General features: G+C 45.0%; 1 protein-coding gene across 6 annotated transcripts in view; it reads left to right on the forward strand.

Moving 5' to 3' along the window:
- Positions 1-24,473, forward strand: part of FBP1 (fructose-bisphosphatase 1) — a 91,659-nt gene that overhangs the window by 2,261 nt on the left and 64,925 nt on the right. For 5 of the 6 annotated variants that reach the window (XM_053577306.1, XM_053577315.1, XM_053577323.1 and 2 more), the window contains exons 2-6: positions 12,199-12,361; positions 14,294-14,386; positions 16,462-16,602; positions 20,115-20,252; positions 21,621-21,740. In XM_053577306.1, coding sequence (XP_053433281.1) covers positions 12,199-12,361; positions 14,294-14,386; positions 16,462-16,602; positions 20,115-20,252; positions 21,621-21,740 — 655 coding nt within the window. Of the gene's footprint in view, positions 1-12,198; positions 12,362-14,293; positions 14,387-16,461; positions 16,603-20,114; positions 20,253-21,620; positions 21,741-23,394; positions 23,838-24,473 lie in introns of those variants that run through there. The other variant, XM_053577330.1, reaches the window with a different exon arrangement.

The raw sequence follows: 24,473 nt of genomic DNA on the forward strand, positions 1-24,473 counted from the left end.
TGTGGCAAGTGCCTGTAGCTCCCACAGCTACTTGGGAGGCTGAGGCAAGAGAATTGCCTGAGCCCAAAAGTTTGAGATTGCTGTGAGCTGTGATGCCATGACACTCTACGGGGTGACAAAGTATGACTCTGTCTCAAAAAAAAAAAAAGAATCAAAGGAAAAAGTGAAACCTATATCCATCCCATGAGGTAGCCACTGTTAATAATTTAGTTTTCTTTTTACCAGATACTTCTTTATACTCATATAAATATATACACAAACACATTTATTTATTCTTATATGTAAATATCAAACAGAATGATTCACACTTAACATTTTTCTGTAGTTTGCTTTATCACTTAATATTATACAATAAACATCTCTAACTGTCAGGATTATTATACATCTACCTCCTTTTTAACTATTGTGTAATATTTCACTGCATAGACTTATCATGAGCTATTGAACTCCTTCCCAGTTTGGAGACATTTAGGTTCTCATTGGTCTTTGGTTACTACAAACAATGTTGTACCCTTGGAACAGGTGTTGATGCCTGTTTATGTGGGTAGCTGACTGGGTGGACCAGATACTGGACATGTAATTACTCTTATGGGAAAATCAGAGTTTGGCTGTTCTCAGTATGACATGTAGTCAAGCCGGCAGCCATAAGACAAGATCTCAAACCAGGCTCCCAAATTATATTCATTACAGGCTTTGATATCCTGGATGAAAAGCCCGCATGCCAGCAAAGAGCATGTTATGCTAGTGCTGAAGACTTGCCCTAGGAGGCTATGTCCCCAGAGAGACCGGATGATTTACAGGAACCTCACCAGAACCAGTTTATAGTGCTCACCCTGGCATCTCATTATGGAGTCATCAGGAGTTAAGCATAGGGTCTGGGGCTTTTTCTCTCTCTAGAGTGAGAAGAAGAAAAGATAGGATCTGGGGAAAACCTATCTCTCTTGTCCTAAAATTGCTAAAGATTCATTGCTTCTAATAAGATGTTCATAGAGCCATTGAGTTTTAAACTAAAGGAAACTCAGTAGTTATCTTGTCCAGTCCCCTCATATAGCTGAAGGACCTGGAGGCTGGGGAAGATGAGGTGACTTGGCCAGTGGCCCAGGTCTCTGGAACCCCAGCTCAGGGCTTTTTTTTTCCCATACCACACATCTCTTCCTTTATTCTTTTTTGAAATCAATCCAAATTCACCAAACTTTAAATCTCATTCATTAATTACACTTTTGATGTAAGTTAAGAAGTGCATCCCAAGGAACCGTTGCCTTTAGGCAAACATGCCCTTGAAGCCTTCTCTATGCACTTCTGGCTCCCTTCCACCCACTCCCAGGAGAAAGGGCATGCAGGTCCAGGCAAGGGTGGCCAGCCTTCTGTTCTTGAAGAGCGCGATGAGCAGCCTATACAGAGGTTCTCAACCTGTGGATCACAACCCCCTTTTAACAATGAGAACCACTGCTAAAGGGAGCTGATGAATTCATGGTTCAAATTTCAAATTCAAGCATTGTCCCACTTATTTGTTTTCCTTTCTTTGGGAGAAAATAGTCCTCCTGTGGTTTAAGATTTTTTGTTTTGTGGAGTTACTATGGAGTTGACTTTCCTTTGTGTATATTTTCAAGTCACTGTCTGAAGAATTCACTGATTTTATTCAGTGCAACAAAATGTTATTGAATACCCGCCATGCACAAAGTTCTAAAAGAGGCTGAGAGATGAGAACAGTACAGCGGTTACTCTGTAGGAAAAAATAAGACAAATGTAGAATTAGTTATAAAAGGCAGTAAAAGTTCTAAAAGATGTTTTCATAGAGGTGCCAAAAATACACTTCAGACACAAAAGATTGTGGAGCACCAAGATGTGCATTTGCAGTGGGTACTGAAGAGTGGTCAGGTGTAAAGCCTGATGACAGGAAGCAGACCAGGCTAGGTGGTCATTTGAGGATGTATCCTGAGTTTGACTAAAGCATAGAGTTCATTTGGTGGGGGGATTGTGGATATGAAATTGTAGGTACCCTAGGTAAGTATGAATGGAAGGGTGAATACTTTATGGTTTAGGGGGGCGGGCAAAAGGGGAGAGTAAGGTTTTTGAAAGATTTTTGAGCAGGGAGTCACATGATTAGAGACAAATCTGGGAAGAATCTGGAAGTCTAGAATGAGAAGAGGAAAAGACAGGATTTGGGGAAACTTAGTGGAAAAGGGGAAGAGTGAAGTAAGCAGCTAGCAGAGCTACAGCACTGGAAGAGAGGAGGGGGAAAATTTGAGAGAAGTCTGGATGTGGACTAGAGGAGAAGAGCAGCCAGGGAGGTCCTTAGAGTGCCTTCCTAGCACTTGAGAGCAGGGCTGTGCCTTCAAAAACCAAAGCAATAGAGTCTGAGACTAGCCTAAGCAACACCTATCTCTCCAAAAAATGCATGGTGGCAAGTGCCTGTAGTTATAACTACTCAGCAGGCTGAGGCAGGAGGATCGATTGAGCCCAGGAATTTGAGGTTGCGGTGAGCTATGACAATGCTACTAGCTCAGCAACAGTGAGACCATGTCTCAAAACGAACAAAAACAAACAACCACAAAAACAAAACCAGAATTCTCATAGAGGAACTAGTTTTTAAAGGCTGGAGAAGGCTGAGAAAGTAATTCCAACATTTTGGAAACTTTGAACTTGAGATGTTAGAGGGCTATGTAGTTGGAGATATTGTCCAGCTGGCAATGGCATGTGCCAGTCTGATGTGCAGACATGAAGCTCCAACTAAAGATTTGGCCACTAGATTTTGGCTTATTCTCCTTAAGGCAGAGGAAAAGTGGGGAAGAAAATCTGGACTGGATATTGCAGACAGAAATGGGCAGGGCTAAAGACACACTTTAGAGAGATGTGGAGCTGGGATTAAATTCTTAACTCTGTCATTTAATTCCTGTGAGGACTTGGGCAGTTGATGTAATGTCTTTGAGCCTCAGTTTCCCCACTTGGAAGGTGGGAAATGCTGTTTTTTCTGACTTCAGAGAGTTGTATGAGAATAGACTGAGTCCTCACTAATTGGGTATCAATCTCATCATTGTTTTCCTGAAGATTTTTTTTTTTTGGTAAACTATTACCTCTCTATTTTGCTCTTTATTCCTAAACAGTAGAGCATGTGTGTGTCAGTGGAGGATATATTCCAGGCCAGAACATTACATATTAGAACAATATTGCAGAATCAAAGTGTTTACAAGAAACACTCTCCTATCATGTTCTCTTGTGTCCAGAAAAATTAATTTTGCGTGTGGAATCCTCTCAGTTGTTTGATGGGAGAAAATAATTTTGTTTAAGCTTATCTTCGAATTTGAAGATTTTATGGCATTAAACTTTTGGAGACTTTCTCAAATTTATTTTACATTTCTTTCCTTCCTTCTTTCTTTCTTTTCTTTATTATTATTATTATTATTTGAGACAAAGTCTCAGTTACCCTGAGTAGAGCCCTGGCTGGTGTCATACCTCACAGCAACCTCAAACTCTTGGGCTCAAGCAATTTTCTTGCCTCAGCCTTCCAAGTAGCTGTGACTACAGGTACTCACCACAACACCCAGCTAGTTTTTTCTATTTTTTGTAAAGTTGGGAGTCTCTCTCTTGCTCAGGCTGTCTTCAAACTCCTGAGCTCAGGTGATCCACCCACTTGGGCCTCCTAAAGTGCTAGGATTACAGGGGTGAGCCACCACACGTGGTATATTTTATATTTCTCGAATTATCTTCTCCATATGATCAAAAAGTGGATTATACTTCCTATCTATAGAAGAAGCACGGCACCATCCTATTTGTCCATTTTCAGTCCACGTGAATGCAAGCAAAGGTTGTGGTTTGTGACCTTTGAAAGTTGTTCTGGGTGGTGCCTCTTCATAGTATTTCTGAACTAACTGTTGGACGTTCCAGGTGGGTGAATGGTTGATTACCACAGAATCAATAATAAGCCAGCATTATCTTTGGCTTTAGTGATAAGAATTTGATAATAATATACCTCCTTTTTTATTTAGTTGGGTGTTCTAAAACTCTCTCTTTTTTTGGAGACAGTCTCACTCTGTTACCCTGGGTAGAGTGCTATGGCATCATAGCTCAAGGTAACCTTGAGCTGGGACTATAGTCGCCTGGCTAATTTTTCTATTTTAGTAGATATGGGGTTTTGCTCTTGCTCAGGCTGGTCTCAAACTCCTGAACTCAAGCAATCCACCCGCTTTGGCCTCCCAGAGTGCTTAGGATTACAGGTGTGAGCTATTGCACCTGGCCTGAGGTTGGCTTTTTTGTGTGCTATCTACAGTGTTGGCCTCAGGAAGATAGGGTCTTCAGTCAGTTACCAGATCCAGGAAGTCATCGAGGGTTCTAAGGGTACATGCTCTGGCTCCTTGTGTCATGTGTTGTGCTTCACAAATGCTGCTAGATGTGGCTTTCCCCAGTCATAGTAAATCTGTGTGTACAGTATCACAGATCATGGCCTTGAACTGGCTCATTCCATTTTAGAAACTTTATGCAAACTTAGAAAGCAAAGTTCTCAGAATCTCACAATACCAGCCAAAATTAACTAATGTTTTTATGGAGGTCGTCATCATATAAATTAAAATGACTTAGAGATTTTTAAAACTTTCAGTGAGGTTTACATAAAAATGAAAGAAAAGATACTATGTACAACTTCTCAAATTGGTTTTGTTCCCCAAAGTCCAGAAAGAGCTCTTTTGTGTCTCTAGGAATTTATAAGGAAGAGTCACAGGGGATTAAACCTTGACATTGTGCTCATCCCACGTTACTTAGGCCACAAGGCTGACTAATTTGAATAAAGTTTAAGTGAAATGTCATACACATCTCAAATGAAATAATATGTCCAGTGAGATTTTACCACATGTAAACTTGGGACCACCTTTTAAATTTTTACCAGTTACCTGTAATAACAGTTCCATATTGGCTACCTTCCCAGAAGTTGCCTACAAAGCTAGTTTAGAGGTGTGTTCCCCCTCCCTAAGCTCACCCCCACTTCCCAATGAACCAGCTTAGTGGATGCCTGTGGGCTCTGTTAAGAACAATGATGGCTGCCATTTGGTGGTGGGGGTGGGGTACTGCTAGGAGCCAGGTTTTGTCCATGCATTATCCATCATCCTTACAAACCTAGCCACAAACAGCCAATCATTTGTGTTACTTGATGGAGGTCACATAACCAGAAAGAAGGAAAGGCCAAATTTGAACCCAGGTCTTTCTGGTCCTGAGTTCTTGCCAGGATCCTACCTTGCTTCTCAGCATGTTGTGTTAAGGGAGTTAGGGGCAGGAATGTCATAGTAATGATTTTTGTGCACTTTTCAAGCACCAGGCAGTATTCTGACCCCTTTGTCTATTATGAACTAATTAACTTCCCCCATACATACTTTGAAGCAGATACACTAAGTTTCCATATTACAAGTGAAGAACCAGAGTCAGAGATGGTAAATGACTTGCCCAGGCAGCTTAGCACCTAGCAGAGCTGGGATTTGAATCCTAGAGTTCTAGAGTCCCAGCCTGTGGCCTTGACCGCAGCACCTGACAGTTTCCTGGTGAACTGGCTGGAGGAAAGGGCTATTGCAATTGCTTTGACATAAATATACACAGCAAGCACACTTTTATCAACATGTATGCTAATCTGGAGTGGTTTTTTGGGGGGCTGGGGAGGCCTTAGAGATTATGAAAACATGTTATGAAAACCAGTGGGTCTAATGGAGTTTACAATCTTAGGGATCCTTTTGATCACTTTATTACTTTTTTTTTTGAGATAAGAGTCTTATATGTCACCTCGGTAGAGTGCTCTGGTGTTATAACTCAGCCTCCCAAATAATTGGGACTACAGGTGCCCACCACAAGGCCCAGCCATTTTTTTGTTGCAGTTGTCATGGTTGTTTAGTAGGCCCCGCCTGGGCTCCAACCTGCCAGCCCCAGTGTATTTGGATGGAACCCTAACCACTGAGCATGGGCACCAAACCCATTTTATTACTTTCTAATTCCACTCATTCATTCAAAAAGTATCTGTTGAGCACTTGTTATGTATGGCCATTGTTCAAGGTGCTAAGGAGACCTGGTGAACAAAACATCATTTTTTTTTCCAGGATCAAGAGCTGGTACATCTTTCTTCCTCCAGAGACACATTCAGATGTGCTATTTATGTGCAAGAGTTTCAGTCATCTCACAGAATATACTCAGCATTTACCTAGTGCCCTTAGCTTTAGCTTCACACTTTACTAGAGAAAATATCAAGCCCTATAAGGAGCTAATTATGAATGTTTCCAAGTTGAGTGTGTGTGTGGGAGTTGATCATCCTCAGGCTGGCCCAGTGGGTGAACTGCCATAGCCCAGAGGCCTTCCATTCTTGTCATTCTTATACAAATTAGGCTGAGCCAGGTCCTCTAACATCAGAGTTTCATGTAGCATTTGCAGGGGTGGCAGCCACATCTATATCCTCCCTCCCAGTGGCTCTTAGAAAAGAGTTGGCCATCCCTAAGGCTGTGAAGATGATGATCTACAGAGGTTATGGCTCCACTCTAATGGACTCTCCTGGTCTGCTCTGGCTGGCACTTGGGAGAAAAGACCCCCTCCCAAAAGGCCCATGGAGGTGGTCATGTCACCAATGCTGGTGTCTCCCTCCTGGCATCATGGGGGCTCTCCTGGAACCTGGCATTTCAGCCTCCGGCTCTGATCCCCAAGTCATTAACCACCCTTGCCTCTTTGGTCACCCATGCTAGCCACCTAAATTAGTTAACACATTTTCACTAATCTAGATCAAGAGTTGCCAGGTGGATTAGTTCCTCCCAGCTGCTGTGTATTATTTGCAGAAGCGTCCCCTGCTTGATTCAACAACCTATTAACTAAAACCATGTGTATATCAGGAGCAAGAACAGGATCCATGTTAATTAGCTCTGCTTTTTCTATTTAAAAAAACTCCAGTCTTTTACTAAAATTATGCAATAGAGTATATGTAACTGTATATTTGTTTTATAAACTTAATTCAAGATACAACTTAGAATGACATTTTAAAGTATGTATAAATATAGTATAAATTACTATATCATTAGAGTTTTGCCATAATTGTTCTCTTTTCTGTTCTCAAGAAAATCTTAAATTTGACTTAGATATATGAAAACCAAATATCCTGGGTCTTCTGGAATAGTACAATTTAAAAGCGTGTCCTAGAAATGTCAATATCTTGAAAGCCACCTGTTAATTCACACTTGCCTGGAAGTAGCTGAAATTTGAGTGACATTGTGCCCTGAGTTGGGGCTCTGGGGTCCCAAGCTTGCGGGCAGCCTGGCCTCGCTTCTTGCTCTGGTATGCAGGACTTTTAAATTCTGTTGTTTGCATTAGCAGTCCGTGACCCTTGGGTCCCCCGTTTGCTTGCTTTCTACCTGCTGCTTCTCAGGGGAGGCCTCAAACCATTTTCCTTCTTATGTCCTTTATGCTCTGATATTTCTCCTTTGAGGCCCCCAAAAAGAAAAGGCAGAGGAAACCTCATGAAGTTGCCTCATGAAGAATTTCCTCAGCAAATCCAGTCACTAGCTCAATCCAGTCTAATGTCCCTGCCCTGCATTACCAGCACTAGCCTGCTGCTGACTCCTTTGACTGGGGGTGGGGGTGGGAAGATAAGCCTAGAGGTTTACAACTTGTTTGGGCCAACTCATTTGTTCCCCATTTCAGCTTGTTTCTCTCTGTTGCTTGTTAAGACACACCTGGCCCAAAGAAGGCATTGGTGGACAAGATTGTCTGATCCTTTCCCCAACACCCTGCAGCCTCATTTGCCCTCTTATCCTGGCCCCAGGCAGTGGCAAATTAGGAGTTTCTCTAGAAGGGATCCAGGTGGTGTGTGAAAAGACTTTGCTCAAGTCTCCTCCAATGCACAGCCACTTGCCTGGAAACTCCCTCCAATCAGGATGGTGCTCTGGCCCTCACTGGGTTCTCCTGGAGTCTTCCTAGGAGTTCATTTTGGGGAACACAGCCCATTCCTTCTCTAATTCCTGGTTCAATGGGTCAGGCAAAGGCCCAGGGCTGCCCGCCTGCAGGCCCACACCTGCTAGGAGTTCCATAGGCAGATGCCCCTGCTCTCTGCACGGTCATTGGAATACATAGTGAAGGCTCTTGTCGATCTAGATTTCAGGGCCTGCTGGAAATTTATAATTTCCTTGGGGTTTTTGAGAACTTGCAGAGAAAATGAACTCCAAGAGAAATTTATAATTTCGAATGGGGTCTCTGAGAACTTGCAGAGAAAATAAACTCCAAGTGCTCTTCAGTTAATTAGTTCCTCCAGGATATTTCTGAGGGCTTTTTTACTTTGTCACAGTCACCAAAGCCTTGCCTGCTCCCAGCTTTTCATTGACCTGTGGAAATGTGCTACCTCAGAGTTATCTTACAGCCCTTCCCAGGGTCCCCTGAGGAGTGTTGGGAGAAGCTTGTCGCATCTTCCCTTGCTGTGTTGTGTCCTCGGGGCTGTGCGGCCCTGCCTGGAATAATACGGTGTTGTTGAGGAGCCTGGAATAATCTACCTTCATATGTTCTTTTATATTTCAAAAACAACTGGACAATAGCTGGAGTGTCTTTTCTGTTAGACCAGGGAGAGGCCCTACAGGGGTAAAGAGGAGAGGAGTTCTGAAGAAAGGGACAAGAACCAGCTTAATATGTTGTCGGTCACAGTGGTTTAATGGAAACCCTGAAGGCAGGTGGAAACAGTTGTTTGCCGTGGTTTGATGCATGAAGATGGTCACAGCAGTGCAGGGTGTAGTGAGGGTCAGAGAGTCCCCTACTTTGTCAACCCTGCCGCATGTTGTGTGGCCTGCATGACTCCCATCCCGGCCAGGTTGTGCCACTTTCTGTGGCCCTTGGCTTCTCTGCATGTTGATCTTTCTGCAACCCAAGAATAAGGGGCATCCTAGAACCTTGGAGTGGAAGTGAGGAAACTTGTTTGTAATCTCAGTTTGGCAAGTCACCCATCTGGACACAGACTATAACCTCCTGTAGCCAGGGCATGATCTGGGCCAACAGAAGTTGATGCTCTTCAATTTGGCAACTGCTGAGTCTGTAAGTTCAGAAAATGTAGCCTAGTGCCCGAAACTCTACCACTTTCATTCAATCCCACCAAATAAGTCATGGTGACTCTGTGTGTGAGACACGGTTATAGGGTAACTTGTCTCCCCTGGGCAGTGGGGGTGGGGGCCCTGGCCTGGGGGCCCTGCAGAGCTGGCCTGGGCAGACGAGCCTGACAAGGGCTCTCTCGTCTGAGTCTCCTCTTCCTGAATTTAGGTGCTCCCTGGATCCCGGCATCACAGGAAAAAGATCTTAAGTCTTACAGTTGTTTTTTAAATTTCTGATTAATATAAGGGTACATCCAATTATGTTACATTGTTTGCATTCGCTAGGGGAAGTTGGAGTTATAGTTGAGTCCTTTACCCAGGAGGAGTGCCATATACCAAAAGATGGAGACTTTACATATTTTGTATTTATCTGGATGGAGTGAAAGAACATTCTCCTTAGTAAAGTATCTTAAGACTGGAAAAACAAGCATTCCACATAGTATACTAATATGAAACTAGATCTTGAGTTTTAAAAAGTTATTTATATAAATGTGCACATAGTACTTACCTCCTTCCATTTAGAAATATGTAAGAAATGAACTTACTGTTTTCTTTGGATAAATTCCTAACACGGAACTTTTTGGAGTGTTAGTGGCTGGCTTATCTGGGTTCGAGGGCTTTTTCATGTCCTCCTTTCCTCATGAATAAAGTTAAATATCCCATTCAGCTCAGATGCCCTCTCGCATCTGAGATTACAAACATTCTGTGAGATCTTCCTTGACCATCCAAATTAACTGCCCGCCCTGCCATTCCCTCTTACTACCGTGTTTTTATTTTATGACAATGAGCACCTGTCATCGTATGACATGGCCTTGTACATTCCAAAACACTTGTTTCTTGTTTGTCTCACCTCTCTAGGCTCCATGTAGACAGGGACTCCCTCTCTCTGGTTCAGTACTGTGACAGAGAGAAGGAGGCTGAGCGAGGGCAGGGGAACTGCACAGCTGAGGTCTGACCCAAGTTTCTGTCTTAAAGCTCATGCCCTTATACATCAGTGCTATGAATCAATAGTGACTTTAATGGTAGAAATCTCAGGCTGGGAAGGAGAGAAAATTGCTCCTAGTGGGGCCAATGAGGATGTGTTTTTTTTTTTTTTTTTTAATTTTTAAAAATTTTTAATTTTTTTTTGAGACAGAGTCTCACCATGCTGCCTCAGTAGAATGCTGTGGCATCACAGCTCACAGCAATTTCAAACTCTTGGGCTTCAGTGATTGTCTTGCCTCAGCCTCCTAAGTAGCTGGGACTACAGGCACCTGCCACAATGCTATTTTTTGTTGTTGTTGCAGTTGTCATTGTTGTTTTAGCTGGCCCACCAGCCTCGAACCTGCGAACTCACCAGCCTCAAACCCACTGGCCTCGATGTATGTGGCTGGTGCTGTAACCACTGTGCTATGGGCACCAAACCTGTTTTTGTTTTTTTAAAACAGAGTCTCACTCTATAACCCTGGGTGGAGTACTATTGTATCATCATAGCTCACAGCGACCTCAAACTCTTGGGCTCAAGTGGTTCTTCTGCCTTAGCCTCCTGAGTAGCTGGGAGCCCACTATAATGCCCAGTTAAATTTTCTATTTTAGGAGAGATGGAGGTCTTGCTCTTGCTCAGGCTGGTCCTGAGTTTAAGAGATCCTCCCTCCTCGGCCTCCCTAAGTGCTAGAATTATAGGTGTGAAGCACCGCACCCAGTGGAGGACATGTATTTGGTTGGTGACCCTGCCATATTCCTGTGGTCTGCCCAGAATTTGTCTGCCTTCTTCCTCCACCAATGTTATCTTCACAATTGAGGTCAGAAAGAGATAGCGTGGGAAGAACCAAAAGTCTGAGACATGAGCTCCAGCTGCAAGCCCCACAAATCTCTTGGTCTCTCACTCATGAAATAGGAGATTCACAGTGAGAAGAGAAGCAGCTGGGAGGAGGCTGCTGGGATGAGATGTGATACCCAGCAAGGCGGAAAGTAGACGACCCTAATGGACGGGTTTGGAGTGACAGCTGAAGTTCCAGGCATTTGGGTATAGATGGAGTCTGGAAGTGGCTCAGCTCTGCCCACACAGACACAGCAAGTTAAACTTTGAGAAATTTTGTTTTCAGAAGTTGAAGCAGTGACAATCACTGAAGCAGTGACAATCAGTTCCCAGGCAAGCACCCCGAGACATCTTGGCCCAGGTGCAATTGTACCCTTGTCACCCACTTTCAGCTGCTTGGTGGTATACTCAATGCTCAATCTCATCCCTTGCCCACGTCTAGTCTCTTATCTTCTTATCTTCACCCTTCCTGTGAAGCATCTCCTCTCCTTTCTGTTGTCACATGTAACCTCAGGCGTGACAACCTGCCTCTTCCCTCCTACTGACAAGCTAGGCTGCATTTTGGGCAAGACCCTTGGATTACAAGAATTCTACCATTACTTACTTGTAGATGGCTTAAAAAAATAAGTAAAAACTCCAGGCTTCCCACTCCTTCCATCCTGTAGAACTCCTGCCTGGGCACTTGGGAGTCACCAATACACTGCTGTCTGGAAGTCACAGGGAGCATCTCATCTTCATCCTGCAGGTTGGAGAAGGCCTTGGAGGGTAGAACCTTCATCTCCTCTAGAGAATGACGTGGTGGAACCAGTTTACATTTCTTTTCCTGTAGTATGTTTTTAGTTAGATAATAACCCTGGTGTAGCTCAGTCCAACCTCACTTCCTGGCTTGTGTCTCCCAATTGATCCATTTAACCTATAAGTTTGGAGGCAGAAACAACTCCAAACTTTTTTATGCATAAAGCACTGGTATATGTACAGTCACGAGCAGATACTTACCTGTAGTATTAAAATTTAAATTCATAGGGGAGTGTGGTTAGGAAAAAAATGTTATGAAGACTTTTTAGGAGGATCATAATGAAAAAAAGGTTTGAGAAACACTGACATAACCACAGAGGTGTGCGGGGTACCATGACAGGTACTAGGCCAAAAGGTGGATGCTGGTATATTCCCGGTCTAGGAGTCTATCCAGAGGGATGGCCACCCTCCTTGTCTTGTTTCTCCCAAACCATGTGTCTTGTTTTCTTTTATAGCTGCGTTTATAGCTGCATCTACACATTCCGGTGGTCATGGCTTATTTTTTGTGGCTTTTCTTCCTTCTAGCTATGGCATTGCTGGCTCTACCAATGTGACAGGTGACCAAGTGAAGAAGCTGGATATCCTCTCCAATGACCTCGTTGTGAACATGTTGAAGTCATCCTTTGCCACCTGTGTTCTTGTGTCAGAAGAAGATAAACATGCCATTATAGTAGAACCTGAGAGAAGGGTGGGTTTGTACTTCCACTGATGAGGGTCTTTATGTAGCTGTTTCCTTTCTGGCTTCCTGACTCCACTTGTCTAGCCAAGCTGGATTTCTGGGACTCCCCCTGCATCCCTCCTTTCATCTTTTCACAAATTTCACCTCACTCCCACCATATCATACATCCACCCACCACTGTGCATACTATGCCATAGCTCATGCCACTGCCACCTCTCCCCTAGTCTCCCAGGGACTAATCTCCATTTCTAACTTTTTATGGCCATTATAAAGGCCCTTCAAGGTCAGGCTTCTGTTGACTATCTTTTTTGCTACATCTCCACCCACCAGATTCCCAGCCAGTACACCTGACCCTCCTGCCAACCTAAACAGCTTGAAATGTTTATCACCAATTCATGCATTGAGATCCCTACTGGTTAGATGGCATCTTGAGGGCAGAGAACGGATCGTATTATTCTCTGTATCCCAGCATCTAGCACAATGCTGGGCACATTGTATTGGGATTAACAACAGGTGTTGAGAAAGATCGCTGAATGGAAGGGTATATCCAGCTTTTATAAAACAACACTTGTACTTAAAAAATCCTTTGAGATTAGAAGTAAAGTTGCTTACTATCTTTCCCTCTTTGAGATGAAGGAGTAGAATTAAGAAAAAAAAAATCAGAAAATAAAGAGGCTAATGGTCTTGACCTATTAAGAGGATGGGAGCCATATCTGATTATCTTATTTTACATCATTCCTGAACCAGCACAATATGCCAGATTCAAAGTTTACATACCCTGTTTCCCCTAAAATAAGACATCCTCCGAAAATAAGACTACTTACAGGAAAGATAAGACGTCCCCTGAAAATAAGACCTAGTGCATCTTTGGGAGCACACCTTAAAATAAGACACTGTCTTATTTTCGGGCAAACAGGGTACTTCTCTACTAGGCCAAGGTCTTGGACTTGAATTCATTGCTTAATATTCTCTATCAATTACCCCAAATTTCCCTGACTACTATATGTCTTTTGATACGCATGTTCCCATTTTCAAGCTTACAGTATTAGTGAGGGTGATTTGATAAGGGCAAGAAGCCAGGGAATCATTTTAATCCAGAGCAGAACATTTAAAAGCCACATCTCAAAATGGCTAATTTGAAAATGGAAAATTCCCATTGGTGTGCTGGTAAACAGGATCTCAAACCAAACCAAACCAAACCAACAAACAACTGTGGTACATAGCACTCACCACTGTCAGTGGTGCATAGACTTTCTCAATGTGACATCAGTAAATGCAGAATTGGGAAGAGACGTGCACAGTTAGCTCTGGAGAGCCAGTACCGGCCAGCTCCAGGACACCACTGAAATCCTATTCAAAAAATGAATCCTTAGTACTCTAAGATTAGACTGCAATAGATGGTAACTTCCTTTGAGAATTTCACTAGAGATACTGTTGAAAACTCTATGCCTCCCAACCTCAAGTGGCATCTATAAAACCTATGTAAGAATTTCTTGTGAATCTTAATTCTGGAAAACACTTAAGGAATTATTTTTTTCCCTATGAATAAAGGGAAATGAATGACTAATCTTGTTTCTCTTCTTCTTTTGGCTGCCAGGAAACTCAATCCAAAATTATGATTTGACTATATCAACAATGTAGGAAATTACGACTTATTTATTTGTATTCCATCACCTTTATCTACGCCTCCTATTCTCAATGTTTTTTCTCTGTTTAATGATTGTTTGGTATGTATATACACATACATTCATCATTCTATATGTCACTTTACATCTTCCATGACAGAGTATAAATAAATAAAACCCACATTTCTTGCGCTTTCCTTTAGATTCCCATTTTTGCTCCTTTAGTATAAATTCTGTACCTTGTATGCAAAGTAGGCATAGTGTATACTATCTTATTACAGTATTTTAAAGTGGTATATCTTTTTTCTTTGCTCAGGGTAAATATGTGGTCTGTTTTGATCCCCTTGATGGATCTTCCAACATTGACTGCCTTGTGTCTATTGGAACCATTTTTGGCATCTATAAAAAGGTAAAATGTGATGAATCAAGCACCTGGTTTTGGATCAAAGAAAAAGTTAAGGTTCAACATTCAGTCCTATTTCACTGTGGTGGAGCAGCCAGAATGTGTATCGTGAAACTCTGTGAGGCTTCAATAGATTTGTACCTGAAGTCCTGAGTTTTTATTTTTTATTTTATTTTTTTTCTTGGGAACCAACTATTGCTCTGTGTCTCAGGCTGGAGCACAGTGTCACAATCATAGTTCATATGGTCCTCCCAAGTAGCTAGGATTATAGTCATGTGCCAACACTCTTGGCTAATTTTTCAATTTTTTTTTGTAGAGACAGTGTCTGGCTATATTGCCCAGGCTGTTCTCAAACTCCTAGCCTCAGGGGATCCTCTCGCTTCAGCTTCCCAATGTGTTGGTATTATAGGCATGAGGCAATGTACCCGGCCTTCAAGTTTGGAGTTTTTCAAGGAGGTATAAGACCATATGGTGACTACATTTCAGCACCACAGGAAGGCGTGGATAGTTGTGAATCTCTGGGGGACTTTTCTTGGTGAAAAACTGGTTACTTGAAGACTACAATAGGGGAGAGGACAGTTAGAGGCCTGATGGGGAGACTGATAGATGTCAAAATGACCCTTGGAGAGGTGGTCCATATTGGCAAAGGCCATTAATTTCCTTTGTTCAAGGTTATGCATTGGCAAAATTTGGGGTTGAGGAAAACAACTGAAAGCTTTCAACCTGTGTTGAATTGTTTAGCTGCACTGCACTATCTGATGAATATAAACCAAACTAAATCCAATGACTCAACCCCACCCAACCAGTTAACCAATCAACCACCCAGGTGAAAACCATGAGAAGGGATGAGCAGTGGGGGAGGAGAGAAATAGCTTTTGTGATTCTTCCTTTTACATGAGTAAAAAGTTCTTAAACTTTAGTGCAAGAATCACCCATGCCACATGGTGTCAAGCACTGCAGGACGTCTGACATAGTGAGTCCAGGCTGCAGCCCCAGAACACTCACATCTAGCAAGTTTCCCAAGTGACTGCAGTGCAGATGGCCTGGGCCTCCCTTTGGAAAGTTACAGGAAGAAATTACCTGGGATATTTTTACTGGGATGACTTACCTCTGCAGCTTCATGGTAGAGAGATATCTCTGCTTACTCTCAGCTGCTGGGCTGTCTCCTGGGGAAGGAACAAGTGAAATTGAGGGAAATTGCCCATTTTCATTTCTGTTCAATTTAAGCAGAGAGTTTTCAAGCTGGAATGTTTGTTTGGGGCTGTTTGGGGGACCAAAGAAGCCAATCACGCATTAATTAAAAGGAGACCTGCCTGTAAGAGATCACAGCTGAGGAGTCAGCTCTGAAGGTGCTCCCCACTTTAGTAGGAGACAAGCTGTGGATCACGTGACATACACAGGGTGTGTGTTTCAAATGGAAAACATGGAAAGATTAGAGTGATGCTATGTTCTAAGTGTAGGCAGTATTGTGCTGAGTTTTCAGCATGTGTGGTACTGGTTTGCGATGTAAAGTGTGTTTCCTACTGTGGGCGATAGGCAAAAAATGAGAAAGCATCTGCCCCATAATGACTCTGGGGAGACATTCTGAGTTCCTGTATTTCTGAGACCCTCCCCAATGTGTGAGTGACACGAGCCATAGCTCAGTGAGGTTTGCATTGCAGTTGGCAAGAACTCATGAAATTGATTCCTCACCAGGCTCGCTGCCCTGTAGCCCAGGGTTAATTTGTTTAAATGAAGATGGAGCAGGCAGGTGAAAGACGTTGATGCCATGATAAGATTAAATTAGTGGGAGCTCTCAAGAAGGCATGCTCCTTTTTGGAAGTGAGAGTGGAGAGATGAGGGAATATCAAATTACAAAAATTGGAGAAGAATGCCGACTGGAAAGAAGGAAATGTGGGGTCTGGTGGGAAGGCTGCCGTGGTAATAGAATCAGGATATTACTGATATGTGGGGGAGGCCCTCTGGGAAGATGCCCTATCTCATCGGAAGGGTGGCTGATCATGCCTCCTGGTAATACTTGAACTGGAAAAAAGAACCATGAAACAAAACAAAAACATACTTTGGTTTCTTTCTTACTCTAGAAATCAACTAATGAGCCTTCTGAGAAGGACGCTCTACAGCCAGGCAGGCACCTGGTGGCAGCTGGCTATGCCCTCTATGGCAGCGCCACCATGCTGGTGCTCGCCATGGAGTGTGGTGTCAACTGCTTCATGCTGGACCCGGTGAGAGACCTGGCAGGGGCTGGCCTTGGCTGTGGGCTGTGGGTGACTGTATGTTATGTATGCGTGTAGTGGGAGGGGGGAGTTGGGATATGTAGAGGTGGGAAATGATGCCCACAGAGGGACAGAGGTGAAGGTGTGGGGTGGGACGGGGCAGGGCAATGGAGAAGGGATGGATGCATCATGAGAAGAATGGGGAGGTGGGAAACGGTATCTGTCCAGGGTGGAAAAGGCTGTCTGTGTTCTAAGCTGAGCTCTTTGTGTGGTTGTTATTCAGTGACTCGAGTGCCCCTGAGTTCACAGAGGCCATGTAAATGAGTGGATTGTGCTGGAGAGGCAGGCTGGGGCGAACTCAGAGTCCAACAGTTTCTATTGGGAAGAGGGCCCAGCCTGCCAAGTCTTCTGATGGTTCAAGAAACACTGGATTTTGAAGTACACAATGTTTCTAACGTGGGAAACACTATGCTAGCCAACTAAATCTCATTACACCCAGATGAGCTGCAGGAGGTCTGGTAGCCACCCACTCTGTCCATTTCCAGCCTTTCTACCTACCTTACCCACCAAGAGGGGCTTTTCTGAGATGAACGGGTGTCCCAGCCAAAGCTGTGAATGATAGTATTTCCTCAAAAATAGCTCCCAAATGTATTTGGTTCTGTGCGCATGCTTACAAATCTCCAGTTAGTTCTTGTAGTCACGACAAGGCTTTGACCAGCTCAAGGAAATAAAAATACAGAAGAATATGAAGATAATCCCTTACTCTACCTCACTGAGAAAAGTTACCTTATAGAGAGGAGTCCATGGTGCCATGAAAAATGTTCATTAACGATTTTAATTTGTGGATAATTTTTTCCATGCAAAGGGAGATGGAGAGACAATGTATACATTATTCATTTTTGAGTTATTCAGTTAGATGACAGTTTCAACAGAGGACGTAAATTGAGAAAAGTCATATCTTTAATACTTGGCACAATGAAACCCACCATTGAAACATAGACTCCAGGCTCAGCGCCTGTGGCTCAAGCAGCTGAGGCGCCAGCCACATACACCTGAGCTGGTGGGTTCGAATCCAGCCTGGACCCGCCAAACAACAATGATGACTGCAACCAAAAAATAGCCGGGTGTTGTGGCGGGTGCCTGTAGTTGCAGCTACTTGAGAGGCAGAGCCAGGAGAATGGCTTGATCTTGAGCCCAGGAGTTGGAGGTTGCTGTGAGTTGTGTTGTTGGCATGGCACTCTACCCAGGGTGAGAGCTTGAGGCTCTGTCTCCAAAAGAAAAAAAAAGGAAAAGAAACACAGACTCCAGAGAGTAATCTTTAATACATTGGCATCTTCATTACGTGTTTGGGGAAATGAATTAGATTTATGCCCCTTTTTAAATTTTAGCAGTGTTGTCAGGTGGCATTAATGCGACACCCTATGCATACGGTGCTTCTGGCTGACAAACTGAGAGCAAGGTGCAGCCAGTGGGACCCCTGTGGGAGACAGGCTGCTTGGGTAAGGCCTGGGTGTGAGCAGCAGGTGGGGCAGGTCAAAGGTGGCACACAGGCGACCTTTGTCCCAGGCACTCTTACCCAGCTGGACGTTCCCCTGCCTGGAAGCCTGGGGCACTCAATAAATAAAACCAGGGTAAGGTCAGAGCACCAGTTAAAGTCTCCAAATAGGGTGACCTCAGGGGAAATGATGGCAGATCCAGAGCAAAGTTTCATCTGAGGCCAGGACGCGCAGGTTCAGGCGCCCCTGATGTTTGCTGATTTGTGCCTCGCCGGGCATTTCCTGCCACCCCAGACATTCTTCTGGTGCTTTCTCTGCTACCTTTAGTTGATGAATGTGTGGGGAAAATGAAATCTCTTCTCGTTTGCAGATTGCAGGCGGTATCTTGGAGTAAGTTTCCGTGTGTTTGGTGGTCTTTGCCCTCAGAGAGCAGTGCAGGCCTGCTGGGGTCCCAGCGCCACCTGCTGCTCGCTGCTGCTGGGAGAGGCAAGGCTCTCCCAGGAGAGGCCAAGTGCTTCGACTCCGTTTGGGCTGCAAGGACAGGCTGATGGTTTCTGCTGAAACCACCACCACCGCTCTACTTGCGTCTCTACAGGGCTTTAACTAAACTCGCCAAGAGCAGTTACTTCTCAGCTCCATAAGCAGGGGGGCTTCTCTCCTTCACACCTGGGACTCTGGTCTGGGTACCTGGATCACGTCTGGACAGCTCCCCGGGCTCTGCACCAGCCCGGGTTGTGAGATGGCTACTTTCTGGTTTTGGCATACCCCATATGGGCAGGAACCAGTCGGGGCCGTGGGAATAAATGGCCGGGGGAGGTGTGGCTGGGTCCCCCTTTCCTCTCAGCTCTCATACTACGGAGCCCCGAGGGACCTCGTACCAGCGACACACAGGGGCCCACGAAAATCCTTAGTCCAGTCCACCCGGGAGCTGCAGGAGACATTGTTTCAGAAGTTTACATTTCACCCCGTAGCAAAAACACGTGGACCCCGAAATCTACTGACATGGCAAAGAACAGTCCTTAATCCAGACGAGCAGCAGTCATGTAGCATTTTTTCCCAAATCTAAACCTCCGTTGGAGAACCCAGACCCCAAGGGCACACGCTGAGCGCTGGGGCTCCGTGAGGGAGGAGGTGCGCGGAGAAAACTGCCGGTCACTGAGCGTAGGTCTGAAGCTAAATGTGCTGGGACCCAAACTCTGGGTTCTACTTTGTTCTATGGAAACGCACAGAGGGGAACACTTGCCTCAGGCTAAAGCCCTGGATAAAGCTGAGAACAGCCCTGGGCGCTGGTGTCACTCAGAGGCTGGTCCTGCAGTCGCCCGTCTCTCCCACGGCCACCCGCTGTCCGGACCAACTCATGGCCTATTTTCGTACCAGCTCGCACATCCTCCATCGCTCTGGGAACACAGGCCTTATTCTCGCGGCTTTTGCTGTTTTGCGCATCTCTGCCCTCCCTATTCTGCGTGGTTTCTTTCTTTTTCTTTTTTTTGTAGAGGCAGAGTCTCACTTTATGGCCCTCCGTAGAGTGCCGTGGCGTCACACAGCTCACAGCAACCTCCAACTCCTGGCTTAGGGATTCTCTTGCCTCAGCCTCTCGAGTAGCTGGGACTACAGGCATCCGCCACAACACCCGGCTATTTTTTGTTGCAGTTTGGCCGGGGTTGGGTTTGAACCCACGACCCTCGGCATGTGGGGCTGGCGCCCTACCCACTGAGCCACAGGCGCAGCCCTCTGCGTGGTTTCTTTCTTGATTTACTGAACTCACTTGCAAAGTCAAAGTCTCTTTTATCACCCATGGCTTCTGCGGCCTCCTCTCCCTCTCCCACTCCATTTCCTTGTCACTTGTTCTCAGCACTTTCTCTCTCCCTCCCCCATTTGCAATTCTTGGAGAATTTGGCAGAAGTCACTTGTGCCCCGGGGTGAGGTGAGGCCACGTCCCCAGCCTAGACCTGTGAAATGCACATGTGTCCGTGCCTGGGGGAGACAGCTGGTCTTCTCCTGACCTTCCCTTCTGTGTCTCTGAAGGCCATCGGAGAGTTCATTTTGGTGGACAAAGATGTGAAGATCAAAAAGAAAGGTAACATCTACAGCCTTAACGAAGGCTACGCCAAGGACTTTGACCCTGCTGTCACTGAGTATGTCAAGAGGAAGAAGTTCCCCCCAGTAAGTGAGGGGTCTGGGGTGGGGCTGAGGCAGTGTCCAGACATCTGGCATCAGGGGCAGCTCTGAAGGGAGGGGGTGTCCTCTGAGGGGAGAATGGACCCTGCGATTAAGGGCCTTGACCTCATTTGGGCTTCTTGAGTTATGTGGAAAACCCATTGATTTCATGATTCACCTTTGAGGTGAAAGAAAAGAGGGATGGAAGTCAGTTGGATTTTCATCTGCACCAAGCCTGTGATTAAGTTCTCATCTCCATACTGGGGACTGAAATTTTTGCACCGACATGTCAAAATGGGACTGTCTGTGTCAGCTCTTGCAACGTTCTCTTGGCAGAAGAAAATCTGAATGATAAACTCACCCAGATGAATGAGTGTATAGCAATGAGGCATTTTCCTCTCCACAGGTCCCTGGTCCTGGCACCTGGTTCTCCCACCCTGGCACCAGCCATGCAGTATCTGTCCCTCTTGGCCTAGCGTGCAAGATGGCTTTTACCAGTCATCTCAGGAATGAGAATGTCCATCTTAGTATCCATCTAAGGAGGGTACAAACTAGTGACTCTAAAGAGGAGAAATGGCTGACTATAGAGTTGGCTCTGCATAGGAATAGCTGATGTTGTCATGTTGTCCTACCCTTTCTTTTAAAAGAATTTTTTTTATTGTTTGAGATTCATTGAGGGTACAAAAAATTAGGTTACAGTGATTGCATTTTTTTAGATAAAGTCCTGTCATACCCTTTCTGAAAACCCACAGGCACCTACTGTTTTCCTGTTGTTCCCATGATGTTGGAAGTCCTGAGAGCTGGCCCCAGGCTCTTCCTCCAGCTGAGTCATCTTCTTTAAATTTCCCTGGATTCTCCTTCCCCCACCCTGAATATACTCTCTCTAGTCTTACAGGCTCCTCTGCCAGGTCTGGTGACAATAGCACTCCCAGGGTGGCGCCTGTGGCTCAATGGAGTAAGGTGCCGGCCCCATATGCCGGAGGTGGTGGTTTCAAACTCAGCCCCTGCCGAAAACTGCAAAAAAGAAAACAAACAGACAATAGCACTCCCCTCTCCTTGTTGCTAAGCCTTGGCTTGAGCAGTGTCCTCTCCCTAGGTTGGCAGAAATACTTCTTGACCTTTACAATGCTACTAAATGGCACAATTTTTGTGAGGCCTACCCTGACCCCAGAGCCAGAGTCAACCACACTCTCCTTGGGGCTTCTGTGGGTGATGTGACCTCTTGTGAGCTCTCTCCATTGTTCTACTTTGTGCTTTACACGTCGGAAGGTGCCCAGTGAATGGCTGTGGAATCAAACACACACAGGGGACACAAAGGGAACTCGCTTTCTTTATTTTCTACAACCCTGGTCATTGCTGTTCTTAACCTTGCAGGATAACTCAGCTCCCTATGGTGCCAGGTACGTGGGCTCCATGGTGGCCGATGTTCACCGCACTCTGGTCTATGGTGGAATCTTTCTGTACCCCGCTAACAAGAAGAACCCCAATGGAAAGGTAAGCACATACCCTGGAGAGTGACTTACAAGCAGTAGATTGCATTTCCAGCCTGAGGGATTTGATTTAGGAAGCTAGAAAGGTTATGGTAGCTGGTATGCTCTAGTAAGTTGCTAAGGATGTCGGTGGCGTATTCTTTTCTAGATTAAAGGTAAAGCCACGCGATACCAACTAAACATAAAAAAACGGTCCCCTAAGAGTCCTTCCAGTGCTATGGGAAAGAGAATTAATGCTCAGGAGGGGGACTAAGCATCCAGAGAGCTTCCAGTGGGTATGTGGTTTGGCTTGGGCAAGGTAAATTCCATTCACAAAGGGAAATGAAACAGCCAAGTCTCATTTCAAAGGCAGCAAATCCAATATGCATCCCAAATAGGAGTCTTCTTTGGTTGCTTTCAAAAAGCATAAAATAGAAATGACTAATGAGGTGACATTTGCTACTTGGGAAATGCTACTTTTTAGGGAAGGAAGGAATCTCTGGGTAAACCTATAACTTTCAGGTGAGCTGTTACCACTGACCACATAACCCCAAGGCTCACAGCGTCCCCAGGGTGGGCTGTGCTGTCTCACACTGGGTAAGAAGCACCTGCTTTCCTCCCCCCAGGGTGGCAGTGTGCCCCCTGCATACTGTATCTAGTTTATTTTCACCTTCGTTTTTTTTTAAACATGAGAGAAGCAAATGCCTCATTACCATCCACTCATTTGTCTGGTTAACTTTATCATTTGGATTTTCTTCCACCAAGAGAAAGTGGCAAGAGCTGACACAGACAGTCCCCTACTCTCCTTAAGATAGTTAGACATCTATATATTTGGATGTAGTGAGAGCTGTTTGCTGTGAATGGGGTCCAGTCTGCTGAAGGCACCCTTATCTACTTAGAATGCCGTTTCTGCTGCAGCACCTCACGCACCCCAGCCTATCAGATTAGCCTGCCTTACAGCACATTTCTTAATGCCTCCAAAAATTGTTCCCGAACACAAATATTAAGGCTCCTCTTTTATTCCCCCCTGTTTTTCCAATCTGGCCATGACACCTACATGAAAATAGAGTCAGGAAACACCTGCAAAAAGCTGTCGCTCAGTAGGCAGGCTGCACGAAAATGCATAACGGTAAAAAGTTAATATTTAACGTAACTGCCAAGATGTATAACATACAAAATTCCAGCCCTCGGGCCTTAGGAGAGTTGTAAAGGGAATGCATAGAGGGTTGCAAACAATATTATACTGTTTGGAGGAGCCAGTCTGCTCTCCAGATGTCTGCAGCCAGACACTACCATGGATTTTTCTGATGCTTTTAGAATAGCCTAAGCTCCATCCAAAACACACACACAGTCACTCATTAAGTCCAGTTTCCATGCTATAAAGAGAAGGGACTCATCAGTTCTGCCAAAATGTCATTCTGCATCCAGGTGGTCTGTCGCGAATTTGCATCAGGTAATCTACTGCGGGTTCTGGCCTGATGAATGGCTGAATTTAAACAAATGGCTAACCGTTTCCTTTCAGATGTAACCAGGGCTGGGAGGGAACTTTCACCACCTCATAGTAGGAAAGAGGGACTATCGGTTACTCCCACCAGCTCTGCACTACTTTGCTACAGAACAAGTCCCCTCTCTATGTAATACCTCGGGTATGAGGCGGCTGCTCTGGTCTTGTTTTCCAGCTGAGGCTGCTGTATGAGTGTAACCCCATGGCGTACGTCATGGAGAAGGCGGGGGGCGTGGCTACCACTGGGAAGGAGGCTGTGCTAGACATCGTTCCCACTGACATCCACCAGAGGGCGCCGGTCATCTTGGGGTCCCCGGACGACGTGCAGGAGTTCCTGGAGGTTTACAAGCAGCACTCGGCCAAGTGAGGGGCTGGCCGCGCCCACTCTGGAAGGAGTGTCTTCCACGCGGACCTTGTCTCTCGTCGCGCTTCCCTGTTTTGGCGGCGCATCCTACGTCCCTAGACAGCAGAAATAAAAAGCGTGGCTGCTTTCTCTCTCAAATGCTGTTTAATGCCTGGTGCTACATGGCAAAATGCTGTCTCCATGATGTCACTGGTGGGCTAGATGTATCCTGAGCGGATGGAGGAGAAATAAACATGTTCTTCCTTTTAGGAAAAGGTCTTCATTGCTTTGTGTCAAATGATAATGATGGTGGTGATTAACAGCTCACGTGTCTAACCTTAGGTAGCTCGTGTGATCCTCACAATAACCGTATGGATTAGATACTGTGAAGAACCCATCTTCTAGATGACGAGATGGGGGACTGAGAGGTGAAGCAATGGGCTCCAGGCCTCCAGCCAATGAGTGGCAGAGCTGTGCTTTGACCCCAGGCCCTGTGAACCTGAGCTAATGTGTTGCTTCTCCCACCTGTCATCCCATTCCAGTCTCGCTGGGCAGAGCTAACCTGCCCAGGCTGTCTGTGACCCCCTAGAAAGGGGAGCGCTAGTAGCTCAGCGATGGCCCCTGTGCATAACCATCTGAGTCACAAATGAAGGTTTACATTGGTTCCCAATGGCGAGTTTCCTATAAAAGCACAACACTGTATTGAACTCAGAAAACCTAATAATTTTTGAGATCTAGTTACCATAAGGGAAAGGATTCATCAAAAGAACAGGATTTAAGGAAATAACAATTTGTCACAATCAAGTGTGTTTCTCACTAAGCTCTCTATATAAACAGTTTCTCCCTCAGCTAACTCTGGTTCTTTGTGGACCAGAGTCCAAGATCATGACAAGTTTTATATCAGACGTAGA

This window comes from Nycticebus coucang, chromosome 2 (genome assembly GCF_027406575.1).
Source record: "Nycticebus coucang isolate mNycCou1 chromosome 2, mNycCou1.pri, whole genome shotgun sequence".
Taxonomy (NCBI): Eukaryota; Metazoa; Chordata; class Mammalia; order Primates; family Lorisidae; genus Nycticebus; species Nycticebus coucang.